The following is a 16,098-nucleotide window of genomic DNA, read 5'->3' as shown; positions in this document are numbered from 1 at the left end:
TGTTCACATGAAAAACGGGTGAATTCACTGGCTCTTTGAATTGCATTCTGTCTTTGTCGGTACTGTTGAGACTTTCACATTAGCACTATTATTGGCTGCATTGCATTTTAAATATTTAGACAGAATCATCCGAAAACTGAAACATACTTTGTTTTCTTCTCTGCTAGACTGCATTCCAGGCATTGCGTGTGACCTGATTGCACATAGGGCTTTGTTAATCTTTGGGAGTGTACCAAGATTACTTTACCTTTTTTTATAATATGCTGAAGTGGAAGAAAGGTGAACTAGATAAGAGGGTGTATAGTTACTGTACGTAAATGTAGTGTGTTTTGGGCCTGTCCATCATATTGCAACACCAAAAAACAGGAGTTGATCATGCTTTTAGAAATAGAAGATTGCTAGCATTTGAACTCCACTATGTTGGGTGAATCTTGATAAACTGGATCTAACAAGTACCCACAGGCTCAGAAATATTTGCAGCAGTCACAGGAATTGTATTTTTCTATTTTTTCAGCAGCCATATCACCCTGCAACTCACAACTGGCAATCCACTGAAGCTAAGCAGGTGTGAGCCTGGTCAGTACCTGGATGGGAGACCTGGGAAAACTAAGGTTGCTGCTGGAAGAGGTGTTAGTGGGGCCAGTAGGGGGCGCTCACCCTGTGGTCCATGTGGGCCCTAATGCCCCAGTCTAGTGACAGGGACACAATACTGTAAACAGGCGCCGTCCTTCGGATGAGACGTAAAACCAAGGTCCTGACTCTCTGTGGTCATTAAAAATCCCAGGGAGTTTCTCGAAAAGAGAAGGGGTGTAACCCCGGCGTCCTGGCCAAATTTCCCATTGGCCCTTACCAATCATGGCCTCCTAATAATCCCCATCTATGAATTGGCTTCATTACTCTGCTCTCCTCCCCACTGATGGCTGATGTGTGGTGAGCGTACTGGCGCACTATGGCTGCCGTCGCATCATCCAGGTGGATGCTGCACATTGGTGGTGGTGGAGGGGAGTCCCCACTACCTGTAAAGCGCTTTGAGTGGAGTGTCCAGAAAAGTGCTATATAAGTGTAAGCAATTATAATAATAATTATTATTTTTTAGATTTATCTGATTTATTTCTTGTGTAAAAAGTGCAGATTTCATTTATTTAAGGATAATTTATTGTTTTCGATTAGATTTTACAACTTCTGATAAAAAGGATGATTAATTTCTACAAGAATTAATTAATGTAGACATGTTAACATGGAAACACTAACAAACCCCATTAATGTCATGTACCCTGTCACAAGACCCCAGGGGTAACTGAAGGGATATTATATTAAAATTGTACAGGGCGCTGGTATGACCTCACTTAAGAGAATAATTAGAATAATGTGTAAGCATTTAGGTTACCATTATGCCAAAAAAAGATGTTACTGCTCTAAAATCAGTCCAGAGAAAAGTGACAAGGCACATCCCAGGGCTCAAAGGAATGTCTTGTACTCTAATCTGTACTAAATTTTTTTCAAATAAATCTTGAAATGAAACAAAAACTACAAGTAGAAAGTATGGGGAAGTGCAATGAAAACTGAGGAAACACAGGAAGCATGTCTTTACACAAAAGGTTGTGGGAGTCTGGAACAATGTCGAGGCTGCTACCTTTCTTTCAAGAAATGGCTGAATGAAGACCTTGGATCAAAAAAGCACTCGGAAACATACAAACCTGATGGTCTGAAAGCCTCCTCACATTCTCGACATGTACTGCTCTTTGGTCCTTTGGCTTTAACACATGACAATCTTGTTTGAAATGATCTTCAAAGGTGTAAAGGAATGCTTCATGGGGGAAAAAAAACATTTCACTTTGTGGAAAAGAATAGAGCCTTCATGGATGTGTTTCTGAGAGATAAAATTTCAAGAATTAAATGTGGTTACTTTCTAATAAGATTATAAATAGTATTTTAAAATATTTTTCCTTTTATAAAAAATGTTACTGAATATTTTATGCTATTGTACATGATCGCACAGTACATGTAATTTATGGTGTCATTCAATAACATTACAAGATGGAGATATTGCACCTACAGTACGTATACAGAATAGTGTATTTAAATGCATAGTGTGATTTAAAATCTTTTGTAAATCTAAAATAGATTTGTATAACAAATGGATAAAAAGAACAAAATGAAAAGCTAAAAGCCAAAGTGAAAAGATACATTTACAAAGTGTGATTTAAAGGCTGTATTGTGACTTTATGACATGGGTTAGGGTCAATGTTGGGGAGCAATACCCAATTACCCAAGATATGTGGATGAGATTTAAGAATACAGATATTTCTGTCTTTTTGTCACGTTTCAAGTAGAGACTGAACAAATCATTCCAATAAGAGGGTTCTAGCCCATTTACAGATTTTATTTTAATTAAAATATGTTCAGCATGAAAATGTAAAATGAACTACTGAAAGTGATGGCAACAGTAAATGTAAACAAAATGTGGAATGACTCATCTTTTGTTAAAATCATCTACCGTTAAAAAACCTGAAATGATCTTTGTAACAGTTACAGTGATATTATTGGACATATCTGCATGATTATATAACCACTGTAATGATAAGATGTGACCAGTGGACAGTGCCCAGTGTGATGGAAAATAATGTTACATATTAAAAAAATTCTAGAATCTAGAATCTAATAAAGAAACAATTTTATCAAGGTCACTGAGGGGAATATGCATTTAATTAATGGTGTATGTCTACATTCTCAGGCATGCCTTGGAGGTAAAATCTGTTTTTGTCAGCTCAACAAGATCCGCATTTTGTATTTATTCATTAGTAGCCATCCTACCGTTTCTATGGCTTCGGGTTTCCTCATAAAAATCGTTAATTATTTCCAATACCACCTGCTTCATGTTTTGTGATTCACAAGCGTTATTTCTACACTTATTGCCTGTTTCAAAAGACACCAATAGTGAAGGAAAAAAAAAAATACATCCTCCCCCTATAACCTAGAATTGTGAGGGAGCATTGAGCGGACGAGAAACGGCAGTCTGTGGTTACTTAAAAGGAAGTGTGATGGGTTAACTTTTTCTCTGGTAATCACCCCTCCCCTTGGACAGCTGAATAAAGAATGTGTGTGTTTACAGTCTGGCATTCATTTTAGTCATGGCTGTGGCTTTAACTCGGAGGTCTGTGGAGAAAGGATTCCAACGGCTTCACGAACCTCTGGCAATAACTTCCAGTCTAGCACTAAGACGAAATGGTGGGAGTTCTGCTACTTTGGCAGCCCAAGCTAATCGGGGAGAGCTCAAGTCTGGCAAGGACCTGCCAGGAACAACTACTTGGAAAACTCTATACCGCATGTTATTTAAAGGATATCGCAATAGATTGCATGAGTTGCAGGTAAAAAGGCTACTTTCCTCTTCAGCTTAGAATAATGGAAACAGTTCTGTATAACCAGACTTTTCCACGTCTGGATAACATTCAATGGAGTAATGATATTCTTCCATATTGAGGAAAGGCAAGGAAGACTAATATAGTCACATATTGTGACTGTCAATTGTAAGTAGGATCAATACGTTTTATAAAGCAAAGCTGGGAAAATGAAGAAGCAAAAGGAAAAGATTTTACGTGTTTTTTTTAGTCAAAGGCAAGAGTTTTTTTATAGTAACAAGTGTAACAGAATTGGTAGACATCGCCTTGTACAGTGAGAATTGAGCTGTTAATTGGGTACACGCTCTGTTTCTTGGTGCAAAAACAAGATGAAGCTTCTACTATATGTGAAAGTAAGATTGTTATTATGTAGTCACATACTAATGGTTTCTGCTACAGGATATTCAGTGATTATGTAGCGGAGCTGGTGCGGTGACGTCATCGCCCTCACTGCGCGTAGCAGGGACCTTACCTGCCTGTCCTGAGGGGTTTCCTTTAGCTCACGCGGTTGGTTCCCTGTTGCGTTACCCCGGAGACCCGGGTTCGCGCCCCAGGTGTGCGGGACGGAATGGGTTGCGGGGGGCACGAGCCCGCGCGGAACCGCGACGATTACAATTACAGCTATTCTGCATGTCTCCTTTCAGACCTTTGTTATATCCTTCAACTAAGCCGCTTTTTATATATGTGCTTCCACATTCAATCTAGAAAACCTGTGGTGCCACTTGAAAGCATGGTTCACACATTCAGCAAGGAAAATATTTAAATAATTATTAAATTATTTAGCAATCTCAATTGGTAGTCTCCACCGCATTCAACATTTCTTTTGTTTCGCTGAAACGCGATATTGGCTTTTCTAGATTTACGAGAAGAAGCTTTATGGTCCCCTGTATAGAGCCGCTGTGGGTAATTATAACACTGTGAACCTGAATACTGCGGAGCTGCTGGAGGAGCTGCTGAGAAAGGACGAGAAATATCCCTGCCGAGGGGACATGAGTCTGTGGACAGACTACCGAGACATGCGAGGTGTTGGCTATGGACCTTTCACTGAGTAAGGCATAACTGCGGCACTGGTTTTTTAAAGCTATTATTTTAAACTGTTTCTGTTTGACACTAGTTAATATTTTCGGTACGAAAAACATTAAAAGTTTCATTGCCGCACACTTGCAACTGAGTAGCCTTTTTAAATAAAAATCTCTTAATTACAAAGCATGAACTTACTCCCGTCATCTGAACTTACTCCCGTCACCATTTCTGATTTTTTGTCTTTTTTAAAAAAAAAAAAGTTCATCTAATGAATAAGACTCCTCACTGAAAGCTGTTAGGTGAGAGGCAAGAGGCTTTATGCAACAAGAGCGGTCATGAGAATTAAATCCACCGTAGCGAAAATTAGCTGGGGTGAAGGACCTTACTCAGGGGTCCAACGGAGTAGGCTTCCTCTGTCGGCCGTGGGATTTAAATCGGTCACCTTTCAGCCACAGTGCCACCGCTCCGCCCAACTTTACATTGTCCCACAAACAAAATGGACTGTGCAGCAATGTCAGAGTGCAAGCTGCAAAAAAGTCTGGCCTGTTAACAATTAATGTGAAATTGAACTGTGATTACTATTGTATGGAAAGGCAATGCAACTCTCCATAGTATACAGTATTGACTCACCCACATAACATCATACCTCCATATTTGAAAATATCCAGAAGTGTCACTACATATGAATTATCTCATGAAACTTGAGCCACGTTTTCAGTTTTGAGTAACATACAAAAAAGTATTCAAATGATCTAAACCAATTTCTTCAAAAACAAAACCTTCCTCTTAAAAGCAACTGACAGCATCACACATCAGTGTATTACTTGTGAAAAAATGAAGTCCTGTACTCTTTTTTTTAACCAGGGAAGGGGAGAAGTGGTACCACCTGCGTGCTATTCTAAACAAACGCATGCTGTATCCAAAAGATTCTATGAAGTATGAGCCAGTGATCAACGAGGTTGTCTCAGATTTCATCAAAACACTATTCCACGTACGCCAGGCCAGTCCCACAGGGGACATGGTACAAAACCTATCAAATGAGCTTTATAGATTCTCTTTGGAAGGTATAGTACAATTTACTTCACATACTGTCCATAGCTTAATGTTAGAAGCTGTAACTCTTTCTTTCTTTGCAGACTGTTTCTGAAGAGCATTAAAGGGAAACTGCAATGCTATTCTTACAACTACAGTAAAAGTAAAATGTACACAGTAATGTGTAAAACCTCCAATTTATATCACAAAATAGTAGAAATTTCCTGGTATGCACAGGGCCGTGTTCTGCAATTCAGAATGAATTGAAGCAGCATGCAGAGCTAACATTTCTGTGGTGAAATGTCTGCTGCACAACCTGTACTTATTTGCTCCTATATCGCATTACATTAGTAATTATGGTGACTAGTGAGCAGGATGGGATGCATCACCTTGTAATTCGTGGAAACTCAAATGCGAGTTTCTGACAATATGGAGACTTTCGCAAAGTTAGAGATTTTGTGCTTAATTCGAAGTTTGTAATTTTTTTCTAGAAGGTCAATGAATTTAGTTTGTTGCCAATATTTAATATTGATAACAATATTTAATAACCAGTCTGAGAAATTGGGACTAATTCATAACGCCATGCAGTTTCCCTTTAATAAAGAGCTTTCAATATTCAAGTATGTTCATGAAACCCAGACAGATCTATTTTCTTATTGTAGTTCTCGTGTTGTTTGTTTTTCATATTTTACTAGATGTCCTGAACTGGTCAAAGAGAAATTTCAGTACAAACATAAATTTCACACAAATCATACTAAATTGCAGTTTCAAATGTATGGGGTCATTCTCCAATAACTGCATGCACTAAATCATCTCCATAATGCTGCATTGCCAATCTCATAAATCAATCCTCTCAGTAAAGCCTAGTATGACAGAAATGATCCTTTCTGTTTGAACAAGGAGAGCTATATTGTACTTAAAGATTCACAGGTAATGTGGCATAATGTGGCATTATGGAGCTGTTCTTGGTTCTTTCCTTGTAATTGGATTTTGTCTGTAGTGTTCAGACACAAGGATAAGACAATTGGTGCAAACAGAAAGCAAAAGCTCATTTCAAATACATGGTGTTATGAGTTAGTGATTTTAATGTTGTCTACCTCTGTGTGGAAAACAGGCATCTCCTCCATTCTATTCGAAACAAGAATTGGCTGCCTGGAGAGGGAAATACCACCTGAGACCCAACACTTCATTGACTCCATTGCCAAAATGTTCTTCTACAGCTCGATTGTTTCTGTCCTGCCAAAATGGACTCAGAATTATCTGCCCTTTTGGAAGAAGTACATTTCTGGTTGGGATGGCATCTTTGATTTTGGTAAGCAAATAAGAAGCATCTAATGTATATTGTTCAGTTACGTTGTTGGCTAAAAATCACCTGATACACTGCTGCATAACAAAACATGTGCTGACATGAAGAATAAGGCAACAAATGCCCAGCACCTAGAATGTTAATGTTTACTGCTGTATGCTTATCATGACAGAACTTGAATGCTGGTCACGATCCTCAGATATATTAAAATAAATGTCTATTTTGTTTTGGATTCCAGCTGAAAAGCTGATTGACAAGAAGATTGAGGACATTCAGTCCCGGCTGAACCAAGGCGAAATAGTGGAGGGGGAGTATCTCACATACTTGCTCTCTAGCACTAAATTGACCAACAGGGACGTGTATGGCAGCATAACGGAACTCTTATTAGCAGGAGTGGATACGGTAACTACCTAGCTGAGGGCGATGTTAAATTATAATATGTTGCGTTTGCTGACAGTAGAAACATCTTTTTAATTGACCTCGAATTCCAACCAAATTGTTAAATTGCTTGTTGACTCGTATTCCTGCTGTCCCGCCTGTTTTTGCCACAGATGATAAGAAATCGATCCCGCTCCATTCACATCTGAGCACATGAGTTGGTGTCACAGGCAATGTGGAGTTGCTAGATCAAGTCAGCCCTTGATTTGTCTTTTAATCTAAGCTCCTGAACCTCGTCACTTTGATCTTGTCTTCTAGACTTCCAACACGATGATGTGGGCTTTGTACAGGCTCTCTCATGAGCAGGAAGCCCAGGACACACTATATCGGGAGGTGGCAGGCATTGTACCTGAGGGCAGTATTCCCACTGCTCAAGATATCACTCACATGCCTTATCTCAGGGCTGTCATCAAGGAGACACTGAGGTACTGTATGGAGTGCTATCAAGGCCATGTAGTGCTGTGCAATCCACTTGGTAAAGGGGTTGTTAGGAAGCTGAAAATATACTCATCTACAAAGACAATCTTAGTGGTAAAATGATTTTTGGATAGTGAACTTTATCAGAAAACACAGATGTTATCTTCATAGATTTCTTTGAGCAAACAACGCTACCAACGTCAGAGCTTTTTGGGAAAATCTAATTACTCTGATGCAATGAGTATGCATTGCTCTTCTATTACTTCAACAGACTCATTGAGCTTAAAATGACAGGACCTTATACATTTACAGAATCTTGCATGTAAAATATCCTTCGTGTTTACAGATATATAGCACGTTACACTATTATTAACATATTTAGGGACAAATGAAAACAAATATTTGGACAGCAATTACTATATTTGTACTGAAATATAAATACATTTTAAAAACATTTTTATCTAAAGGCTTTCATGTAAAAATAAAAGTTTACACACTCTGCCAGAAGCAATGTGATGTGTCAATGTTTGTGTACAGTTAATATTGCCTGTATCTTATGGTTATTTTAGAGAGATGTTTAGAATACTGTTAGGTCTGTGAAAAATGCAGATTAATCTCAGATGCTTGAACACATATATTTCTCTGTTGTGACATCATGTCTTTGTATTGCAGGATGTATCCAGTTGTACCCTTTAATGCCCGAGTAATGTTAGAACAGGATGTGGTGATAGGGGGCCATTATTTCCCTAAGAATGTGAGTATGGCCAGGAGTATTGTTGACTGATTTTTGTAACCTTTTTGTTTTGCATTTCGAATAGTGTTGCAGATTTCCAAGATTATACTACTGTACAGGTATGTCAGTCTTGTAAACGCACGAACCATCAGTGTTTTTCATTTCACATTATAGGCAGTTTGCATGTGCACATTATGACAAGTGATGTGCACACTTGTCATAATGTCGTAACTGATAAAATATAAAGCCCTGTTGTTTGGAACATTTTGTACAGAAGATACAGTAATTATGCGTATTCTGTTAAGAATTAGGGAAAACCTGGTCAACATAAACATAAAAACCGTTTTGAGAAGTAGCAAAGGGTAAGTAGGGGAGAAAAACATGTTTTGTTTTTCCTTGGGAGTCATTTTGACTTGTGTAGGCCCATCAAAACCAGACACTACATTGTGTTACTCTTTTCTCCCGTGGTAAGTTACAGCAGCTAGGTTTCAAAGGCCAGAGTATATGGCATGCTTACAGCTTCCTTCACCTCCTGCAATGTCTTCCCAGACCACCTTTGTGATGTGCCACTATGCGATTGGCCAGGATGAGAGTGTTTTCCCAGAGCCATGGAAATTCAAACCAGAGCGCTGGTTGAGAGATGGGAGAGCCAGGCCCAATCCCTTTGGCTCCATTCCCTTTGGCTTCGGGGTGCGAGGCTGTGCAGGTCGCAGAATTGCTGAGCTGGAGATGTACCTGGCCCTGGCACGGGTAAGACAAGATTCGCCATCAGAGGCCAGCTGCTACATTCAGAATGTAAATGCCGATCTGATCAAGAAAGGCGGCTTTCTGTTAAGCGCAGATGTTTAACAAGGACAAAAAAAAGACACCAAGAGAATCTTTGGACACTTAACAACTAAACATTCTTCTAGCTTTCATCATTCTTAAATTATTAATAGTCAGATTAAATATTATGCTCCTTGCACCAGTTACACGTTTTCTGTACTAAAATAAGAGAGACCATTACCTGCTGTGGCACTTGAGGAATAGAGAGGAAGATAACAAACTCTCTGGTGTAACAGGGCAGCAGTGGTTGCAAGGTTTGTTCACGTGGTTAGGGTGTATAGAGAGCTACTGTATGTAATTGGCTTTTCAAGTTAGTAGAGACATTAAAATGAATGCATGTGGGTTAAGTGCACACAATTGAGCATGCCACCTGAATAACACAGCTGCACAACCAAACAGCACAGCCCTCTGCTGCAGCTGATGTCCATTAGCTGATCTTTTTAAGAAAGGGTTAGATCAGGAGAGAGGAGACTGCTCACATGGGAGAGAAAGAACATCGGAGAACATTTTAGAGAGAATGCCCACAACTTTACAGTCAGTCAAGGGAGTCCAATCTGCAAGGTTAGAACACTTAGTGGAAGGTTATAAAGCTCTTAGTAAAGAGCAGCCCGAGAGGAGGAGGAGGAGCAATGGTTAGCTCCCACCAATGGTTAACACTATTGGCTTGGAGCTCTGGTCTTGCCCCTTGAGTAAACGAGTGGAAACCATCCTATTGCTGTCAAGCAAGGAGTTTCCTGTAACCAACAACTTAGAGAAGTAGTGGCAGAACCAGTTGTTCCAGTGTCACGATGTTTGTAAGGTAACAGTTACAGTAAAATAGTTTTGGCCCAATGGGATCAACAAGGTGACCGACAATAGGTGACTACTAATACCAACATACTGGGGAAAAGGGTTAAAAACAAGGCAGAAAGCTTAGTTCTCTCATTCCAGATCAGGAATTGGTTAGTCCAATTCTGACATCAGCTGTGGTAAACATTTTCCAATTGTAAATGTTAGATGGGATATATGGTTTGTCCCAGTGACAGGATGGATTAACTAAATTGATTACGGTTTTGGTTGAACAAAAGTTGTGGTTGTGGTTTTTGTTGAGGTTACAAACCCAAAACAGGATTTGGGTCGTCAAGGAGAGTGACCTCAGGAGGGCTGAGGAAGGGAGAAGGCTCCCTAGCCATAAGTCCCACCGTACTCTGGAGGATATTGGAGGTTGGAGTCCATCATGAGGAACGGGTTAAGAGATTCTGCAGTGTGTAAGGCCTTGTGTTTGTGTGAAAGGTGGTAGTGTGAGAGCACCAAAGAGATTGGTTGTCTGGAGAACAGAAGCCCTGACTTCAGCCGGTTGCTGAGAGTTTTCCCCAGGGGGAGACAACACTAACAACAAATAATCCTGGTGGGGATTACAGGCTTACTGTCCTCGTGCTCTGGTACTTAGTTACGGTTTCAGCTATGGCTTAAACACAACAACGCAGTAGGACTCTGTGAAGCTCAAGGTGCTACTGAAGGCTGGAGTGAGTGTGCTCTGGGAGATGGTGGTTAAGGAGGTCTGGTTATAGTCTCCTCAGAGAAGCTTAACAAGACAGTAATAAGAAAACCAGTCTCAAGTCAGCTAAAACACCATAAAAATACTTTGGGTAGCTACAAAGTTGTGATTTGTGAGTGTTGATATCCATAAGGAGTTTCTAACCAAAAGGCTATTACAGAATGCTATAAATGATTAAGTATTTAATCAGTAATTTAAAAGGGTTTTGTATGAAAAAAACTAGGAAAGAAAATGGCTATTTCTCACTTCTTGTCTTTCAGATAATAAGGCTCTTTGAAATAAGACCAGACACCAGGATGGGAGAAGTCAAAGCTTTCCACCGGACTGTACTAGTGGCAGACAGACAGGTCAACTTGCACTTCATAGAAAGGAAGGGAAGCTCTCCTCAGTGAATTGCTTACAGTTCAATGGGGTTATCACATCTGAATGAAAAAATATAGCTGGAGAACTCTGGATACACTGTTTGTCCCATGGTTAGGGTTCTGTTTATTTCTCTTGTATTGTTGCTTTAATGAAGAATACCACGTGAGAAACAAAAGCTTATTTTTATATAAATGCATATTAATAAATGTCAAATGGCAAGCCTGCATAGAAATCTGGCCAGATGGTAATAGTTTAGATGGTAATCAAGTTTTTTTAACAGCTGCTTGGGGATGCATGTTCCCATTCCACTGTGTAAAAGCATTTGTTTATTTTAGAACAGCTTTCCTCAAACAAAAGAGCATTATTATTTCATGGGCATGAAACAACATGAATTGATAAATCAAGATGTTAATTGATTATCAGAAGGCTGTGTATTCCTGGAAGGGTCACACCGATCCAGAGTCTATTCTGGCAGCACAGGATAGGCATTACCATAGCTCTGGTCCTAGAGAGCTACTGTCTGCTGGGTGTGTGCTTCAGCTGATCTTTAAAACAATACGTTTCAAAAATTGTTTCTCTTCAGTTTGCATAAGTTTTCATCTGACTTGAAACCCATTAAGTGCTGAGGAATGCACGATGTTCAGACACATATGTGATTGACAGTATATTAAAGATTGATGCCCCCTTCAATGAGGTTTCTTCTATTTTTCTATTCACATCCAAAAAAGGGTAGTTCCGAAACTCCAATATTGAGCAGGACACGAAATACCAGTGTCGTGGAATTCTATCAAAGAAGATCCAGGAGAGGTGTTCTCATTCACTCAGTAAGGTCTTTATTCATATTGCAATATGGGAAAAAGCCATCACTGGTCTGTGCAGAGAAGTAAAGGCTGATTCAAAAGCAAGCAGAGAGCCCCTTGTTTCTTTTTCATCTTTCTTTTTGATCTTTTTTTAAGCTGATGCAACACTTCAAGGACAGGTGAAGCAGTAATTTTCCATTCATTATAGGTTTCTGCTTCAAGCAAAGAAGAGCAGTTATTCAAATTGTTTCTCATACTCTCTTCTTCAAGCAGCAGAGATAAACATTATTAAAACATCCCGTGCCCAAGCTGGGTGCTATCACACTTTGTTCTAAGAATCCAGCTGCTTCTGCAGCACAGCTCTGTCTGTAAACATTTTTAGGATAAAACACTTTTTGTCAGTAACTTTCCATTACACCAGGTTGATACCAATAACAAATTCCATTCAAGATCGTAAGAGCTGAAAGCAAACTTTAAAAAACACCCCCAAATAAAAGTGAACCTGGCAAGCATTCAGTTTAGGCAATTAGGCATGATTATGAAATTGAAGTAAAAAATCGAAAGAGACAGTGCTCTCCCAGGAACAGGGTAGAAAATGCATGAATTGCACTGGGTGCAGTTTAGTGCAGAACACTGCACAGGACACCAGTCTATAGCTGGGCACAAACACAATTTAGAGACAAGACAATTAACCTGGTTAACATGTCTTTAGAAGGTGGAAAGTAGACCCAGAGTACCCTGAGAAAATTCATGCAAACACACAGAAAACACATGAACACCATGCACATAACATGCCTGACCAGAATTCCGCCCAGAGCCCTGGAGTGTCAATGGACACACGACTGTCATGGCACCCTAAATCAACATATGAGATGTAAACATTTTGCATACTTGGCTAGATTAAAATATAGCTGGAGAATTATAGGCAAAACCTATTGTTATTTTAATAACTCATCAGTTAAAAGCATTGTATTAAAGCTCAGAGAATTGTTACAGAAATGCAAAATATCTTTTAGTCTGTTTAAATGTATGCTCTGCTTTCAAATGAAGTCTTAACATTTTGAAAAGTCTTAACCTGCCTTATAAGAAATAAAGATTTTTTTTCGGGAACTGTTGCTGGTTTCATTATAACTTAACCTTGAACCACCTTCACCAATATGTAGTAAATAGAGGATTTCACCAACAATAACTAGAAAAGAGGGTGTTGAAATTTCCTGACATCTATTGCAGTACCTTATTTAAATAAAGATCAAATATTGTTTGCATGCAACAGTGTTTTGATGATATCTGTTCCCTGTAGATATCAGTTCTGTTTCTCATTGCACACTTGTGGAATGTGTGAAATCTCCCTGGTTTATGGTTTCCTCATTATTAAAGATATTATTAAGATAAGTACAGATAGTTATATTCGAAAAGAGAACATTTTTGGATATGAAATACAGTATAACACTAGTAGTGGATTTCCTAATGATTGTGGCAACATCGCTTTTAAAGCACAGTCAAATGTTTAGCTAAAGTTGAAACGTTGCCTTTTCCTGTATACAGTACTGTATACAGGAAACAGACACATATTCCTACATGTGTGATAGCTGGGGAATTAATTAAAATTAAACATTAGTACAATTAAACATTAGTACCATAATCTCACAGTCTCGTGCTCCGGAGGTTTTTAAAGGGCAGAGTACAGCAACAGAAACAGCACATACTGCAGGTCTGGGAAGATGTTAACACCATTACCTGAAAAATAAATGGCTCTTATGTTTTAGTCTACTAGACAAGAAACCTGACTAGAAAAAGTGTTCAAAATTCCCGGATAAATGGTCATTGGATTATACTTTCTTCGTTGGTCTTTAAAAATATTCCCATACCCTGGAGCCCCTTTTACATTCTGTGTTTAAAATATGTTGTTTGGATAATTGCAGTTTTTTTGCTACTGTTCCATAGAACCCAAGAGAAAAAACGGAGTTACCCTCACAGGCCTCTCCCAAGAAACATACACTGGATCTTAGTTTGGATGCTGACGACAGGACACCTGAAGAAGGCTCCACGGCTGAAACATTGTGGTCTCTTTCTTCTTTTTTTCAGCATGGAATAAACCTATTACTTGTTCCTTTGCAGCCTACGCATGCTGACGCAGCTACCCACCTGAACTACACGCAAGTATATACAGTACAGTGACAATTCTGAGATGCCAATTAACCTAGCAACATGTCTTTGGTAGGTTGGTGAAAACCAGATTATCACCCAGAGACAACCCACGTGGACGGGAGGAACATGCCAACTCTCCACAGAAGGATCCAGTCCAGAACGAAACCCAGGACCCATTTGTCTAAGCATTGAGCAGTCCTTGCACATGACTTCTCAATTAAATTGCACCATTAAACATAAAACCGTTTCAATGACACTCACAGTATATACCGGATTATTTGTCCAGCAGGACTGGTTCCCTCAAAACGATACCAGATGATAAAAGTTAGAGGGCAATTTTAAGAGAGGAAAATAATTACACGGAGACAAGCCCTGGACTGGTCCCTGCAGATAAGTTCTTACCCGGGGAGTGGTCCGGAAAACAGAAATGGCACATAACAGTTTCTAATTTAGCACATGTGAATCGTGAATTTTACAGTTTTTATAGGAGAAATTCTAAATCACATCCTAAAGCGTTTGTTTTACAAATCTACACGAAGCAAAAACAGAGCAACTAGCCGTGCACTGGACTTTAAAATAGACTGCGGTGTCAGTAGATGGCACTACACACGTTTGGATTGCATGAAAAGTCAAAAGCTCTGCGCCTTTCAGCATTTAAACAGGAAGTGGCTTGGTTGGAAGTGCTTTATTATAATTTTCAGTATAATTGTATGTCTTCGGTGTCCCTAACCAGGAAAAGACAAGAGTAAACGGAATAGATGACTACACATACATTTATTTCTTTAATTTAAACATTTTAACTATTTGTATTGAAACACGTAATGGTGGTGTTAGTAAAGTATTATGAAATCTACTGTACGTTAGAGTGAAATTCATTGTAGGGGCATCTCCCATTCTTCTTTCGTTACTAGTGGACCTCTAATTTATGTAATAAAGTAATATAATGTAGTTACTAAAGGGAGTCAAAGGTTCCTACGATTTATGTAAGAAGTTATGTCTTGAGTTGTTATGGCCAAAGAGTAAATGATTCGAGTTGAAAAGCCGTCGGTCACATTTGAGTAAGTAGTTTGACTAACAAATTAATTCTAAATCGCTATAACAAATCAATATGCTTCATTATTTTTAATCCAGGTGTGGCTCTAGTTTTGCATGAATTGTCTGTTTTTCATGAATGCACGTTTGTGTTCACTTGATGTCGTTCTAGACACTAAGGCTTCAAATACATTAACCTTTAAATTACTTAATTTTGCTACGCTTAATTACTACGCTGACCCTGATAATAAAATAGTCAAATTATTCTTTACAAAAATGTACATTAAACATTCCAAGACTTGCTGTGTATCTGTATGCTCGTCCTTTTACAGATTGAATCTTTAGCATAGTCAATGTAAAATTACATTTTATTTTAATGGAGACAACTCGCAGCTGAAGATGAAGACTTACAGTAAATTGGAAAATAAAAAAAAAATACTGAACTTGCTGTCAGTACGTGTAGTGATTAAAACCATTAACTCCAATGTTAATTTTCACGTTCATGGACCACTATGTTATTATCAGGCTCCACGGGCAGGACAAAAAAAAATGGTAAAAAATTGTAAAGTTTTAGCGCACCATTTACACATTAATTTAAGATACGACTATACTATGGAAGCAGTTAAAAAAAGAATGAAGAAAGTAGAACGATATAAGGCTAGCAGACGTAATGAAAACTGTAGGTATGATTTCTGTGAAGTACAGAATAATGTAAACTACAGTCTAAATTTGTAACCTCAACGCACTGTTTTATATTAACCGAATAATGTATGTGTATTCCAAAACAGCACCAGCAAACGTGTTGTAAAAGTCCTAGTTAAACCAGCTTTTTTGTGTGATGTTAGTTTTGAAAATTCGCTAAATTTGCTTTTCTTCTTCTTAATTGTTTCAAAAGTTCAAATGAGACTCCTTTGTGTTCCCAATGTGCATAGGATGGTAGTAGTAATATTTTAATGTACTCCAACAATAAATATCAAGACAGTAGAGTACTACACAATTATTAAAATGTTGAATCTAGCAAAAAATGTGTTTGGTAAAGTGCTGCA

General features: G+C 38.6%; 1 protein-coding gene across 1 annotated transcript; it reads left to right on the top strand.

Annotated features, from left to right (window-relative positions):
- Positions 1–3,093: 3,093 nt before the first annotated feature.
- On the top strand, positions 3,094–12,982 carry cyp27a1.1 (cytochrome P450, family 27, subfamily A, polypeptide 1.1). Its single transcript, XM_088931144.1, has 9 exons — positions 3,094–3,368; positions 4,256–4,446; positions 5,286–5,485; positions 6,568–6,765; positions 6,998–7,161; positions 7,456–7,622; positions 8,287–8,368; positions 8,897–9,097; positions 10,970–12,982. Exons 1-9 carry the CDS (start codon positions 3,132–3,134, stop codon positions 11,099–11,101), a joined length of 1,572 nt encoding a protein of 523 aa, XP_088787270.1. The 5' UTR covers positions 3,094–3,131; the 3' UTR covers positions 11,102–12,982.
- The last annotated feature ends 3,116 nt before the right edge of the window (positions 12,983–16,098 follow it).

Source organism: Atractosteus spatula, chromosome 13 (genome assembly GCF_055471065.1).
Source record: "Atractosteus spatula isolate fAtrSpa1 chromosome 13, fAtrSpa1.hap1, whole genome shotgun sequence".
Classification (NCBI taxonomy): domain Eukaryota; kingdom Metazoa; phylum Chordata; class Actinopteri; order Semionotiformes; family Lepisosteidae; genus Atractosteus; species Atractosteus spatula.
The sequence above is the reverse complement of the archived record's forward strand: the minus strand, read 5'-3'. Positions and strand labels throughout refer to the sequence as shown.

Excerpts from the sequence above, each read along its gene's own strand:
- cyp27a1.1 (XM_088931144.1), top strand. The coding sequence starts at position 3,132 with ATGGCTGTGGCTTTAACTCGGAGGTCTGTGGAGAAAGGATTCCAACGG. Across the intron at positions 7,162-7,455 it reads TATTAGCAGGAGTGGATACG|ACTTCCAACACGATGATGTG; the intron begins GTAACTACCTAG and ends CTTGTCTTCTAG. Across the intron at positions 8,369-8,896 it reads GCCATTATTTCCCTAAGAAT|ACCACCTTTGTGATGTGCCA; the intron begins GTGAGTATGGCC and ends ATGTCTTCCCAG.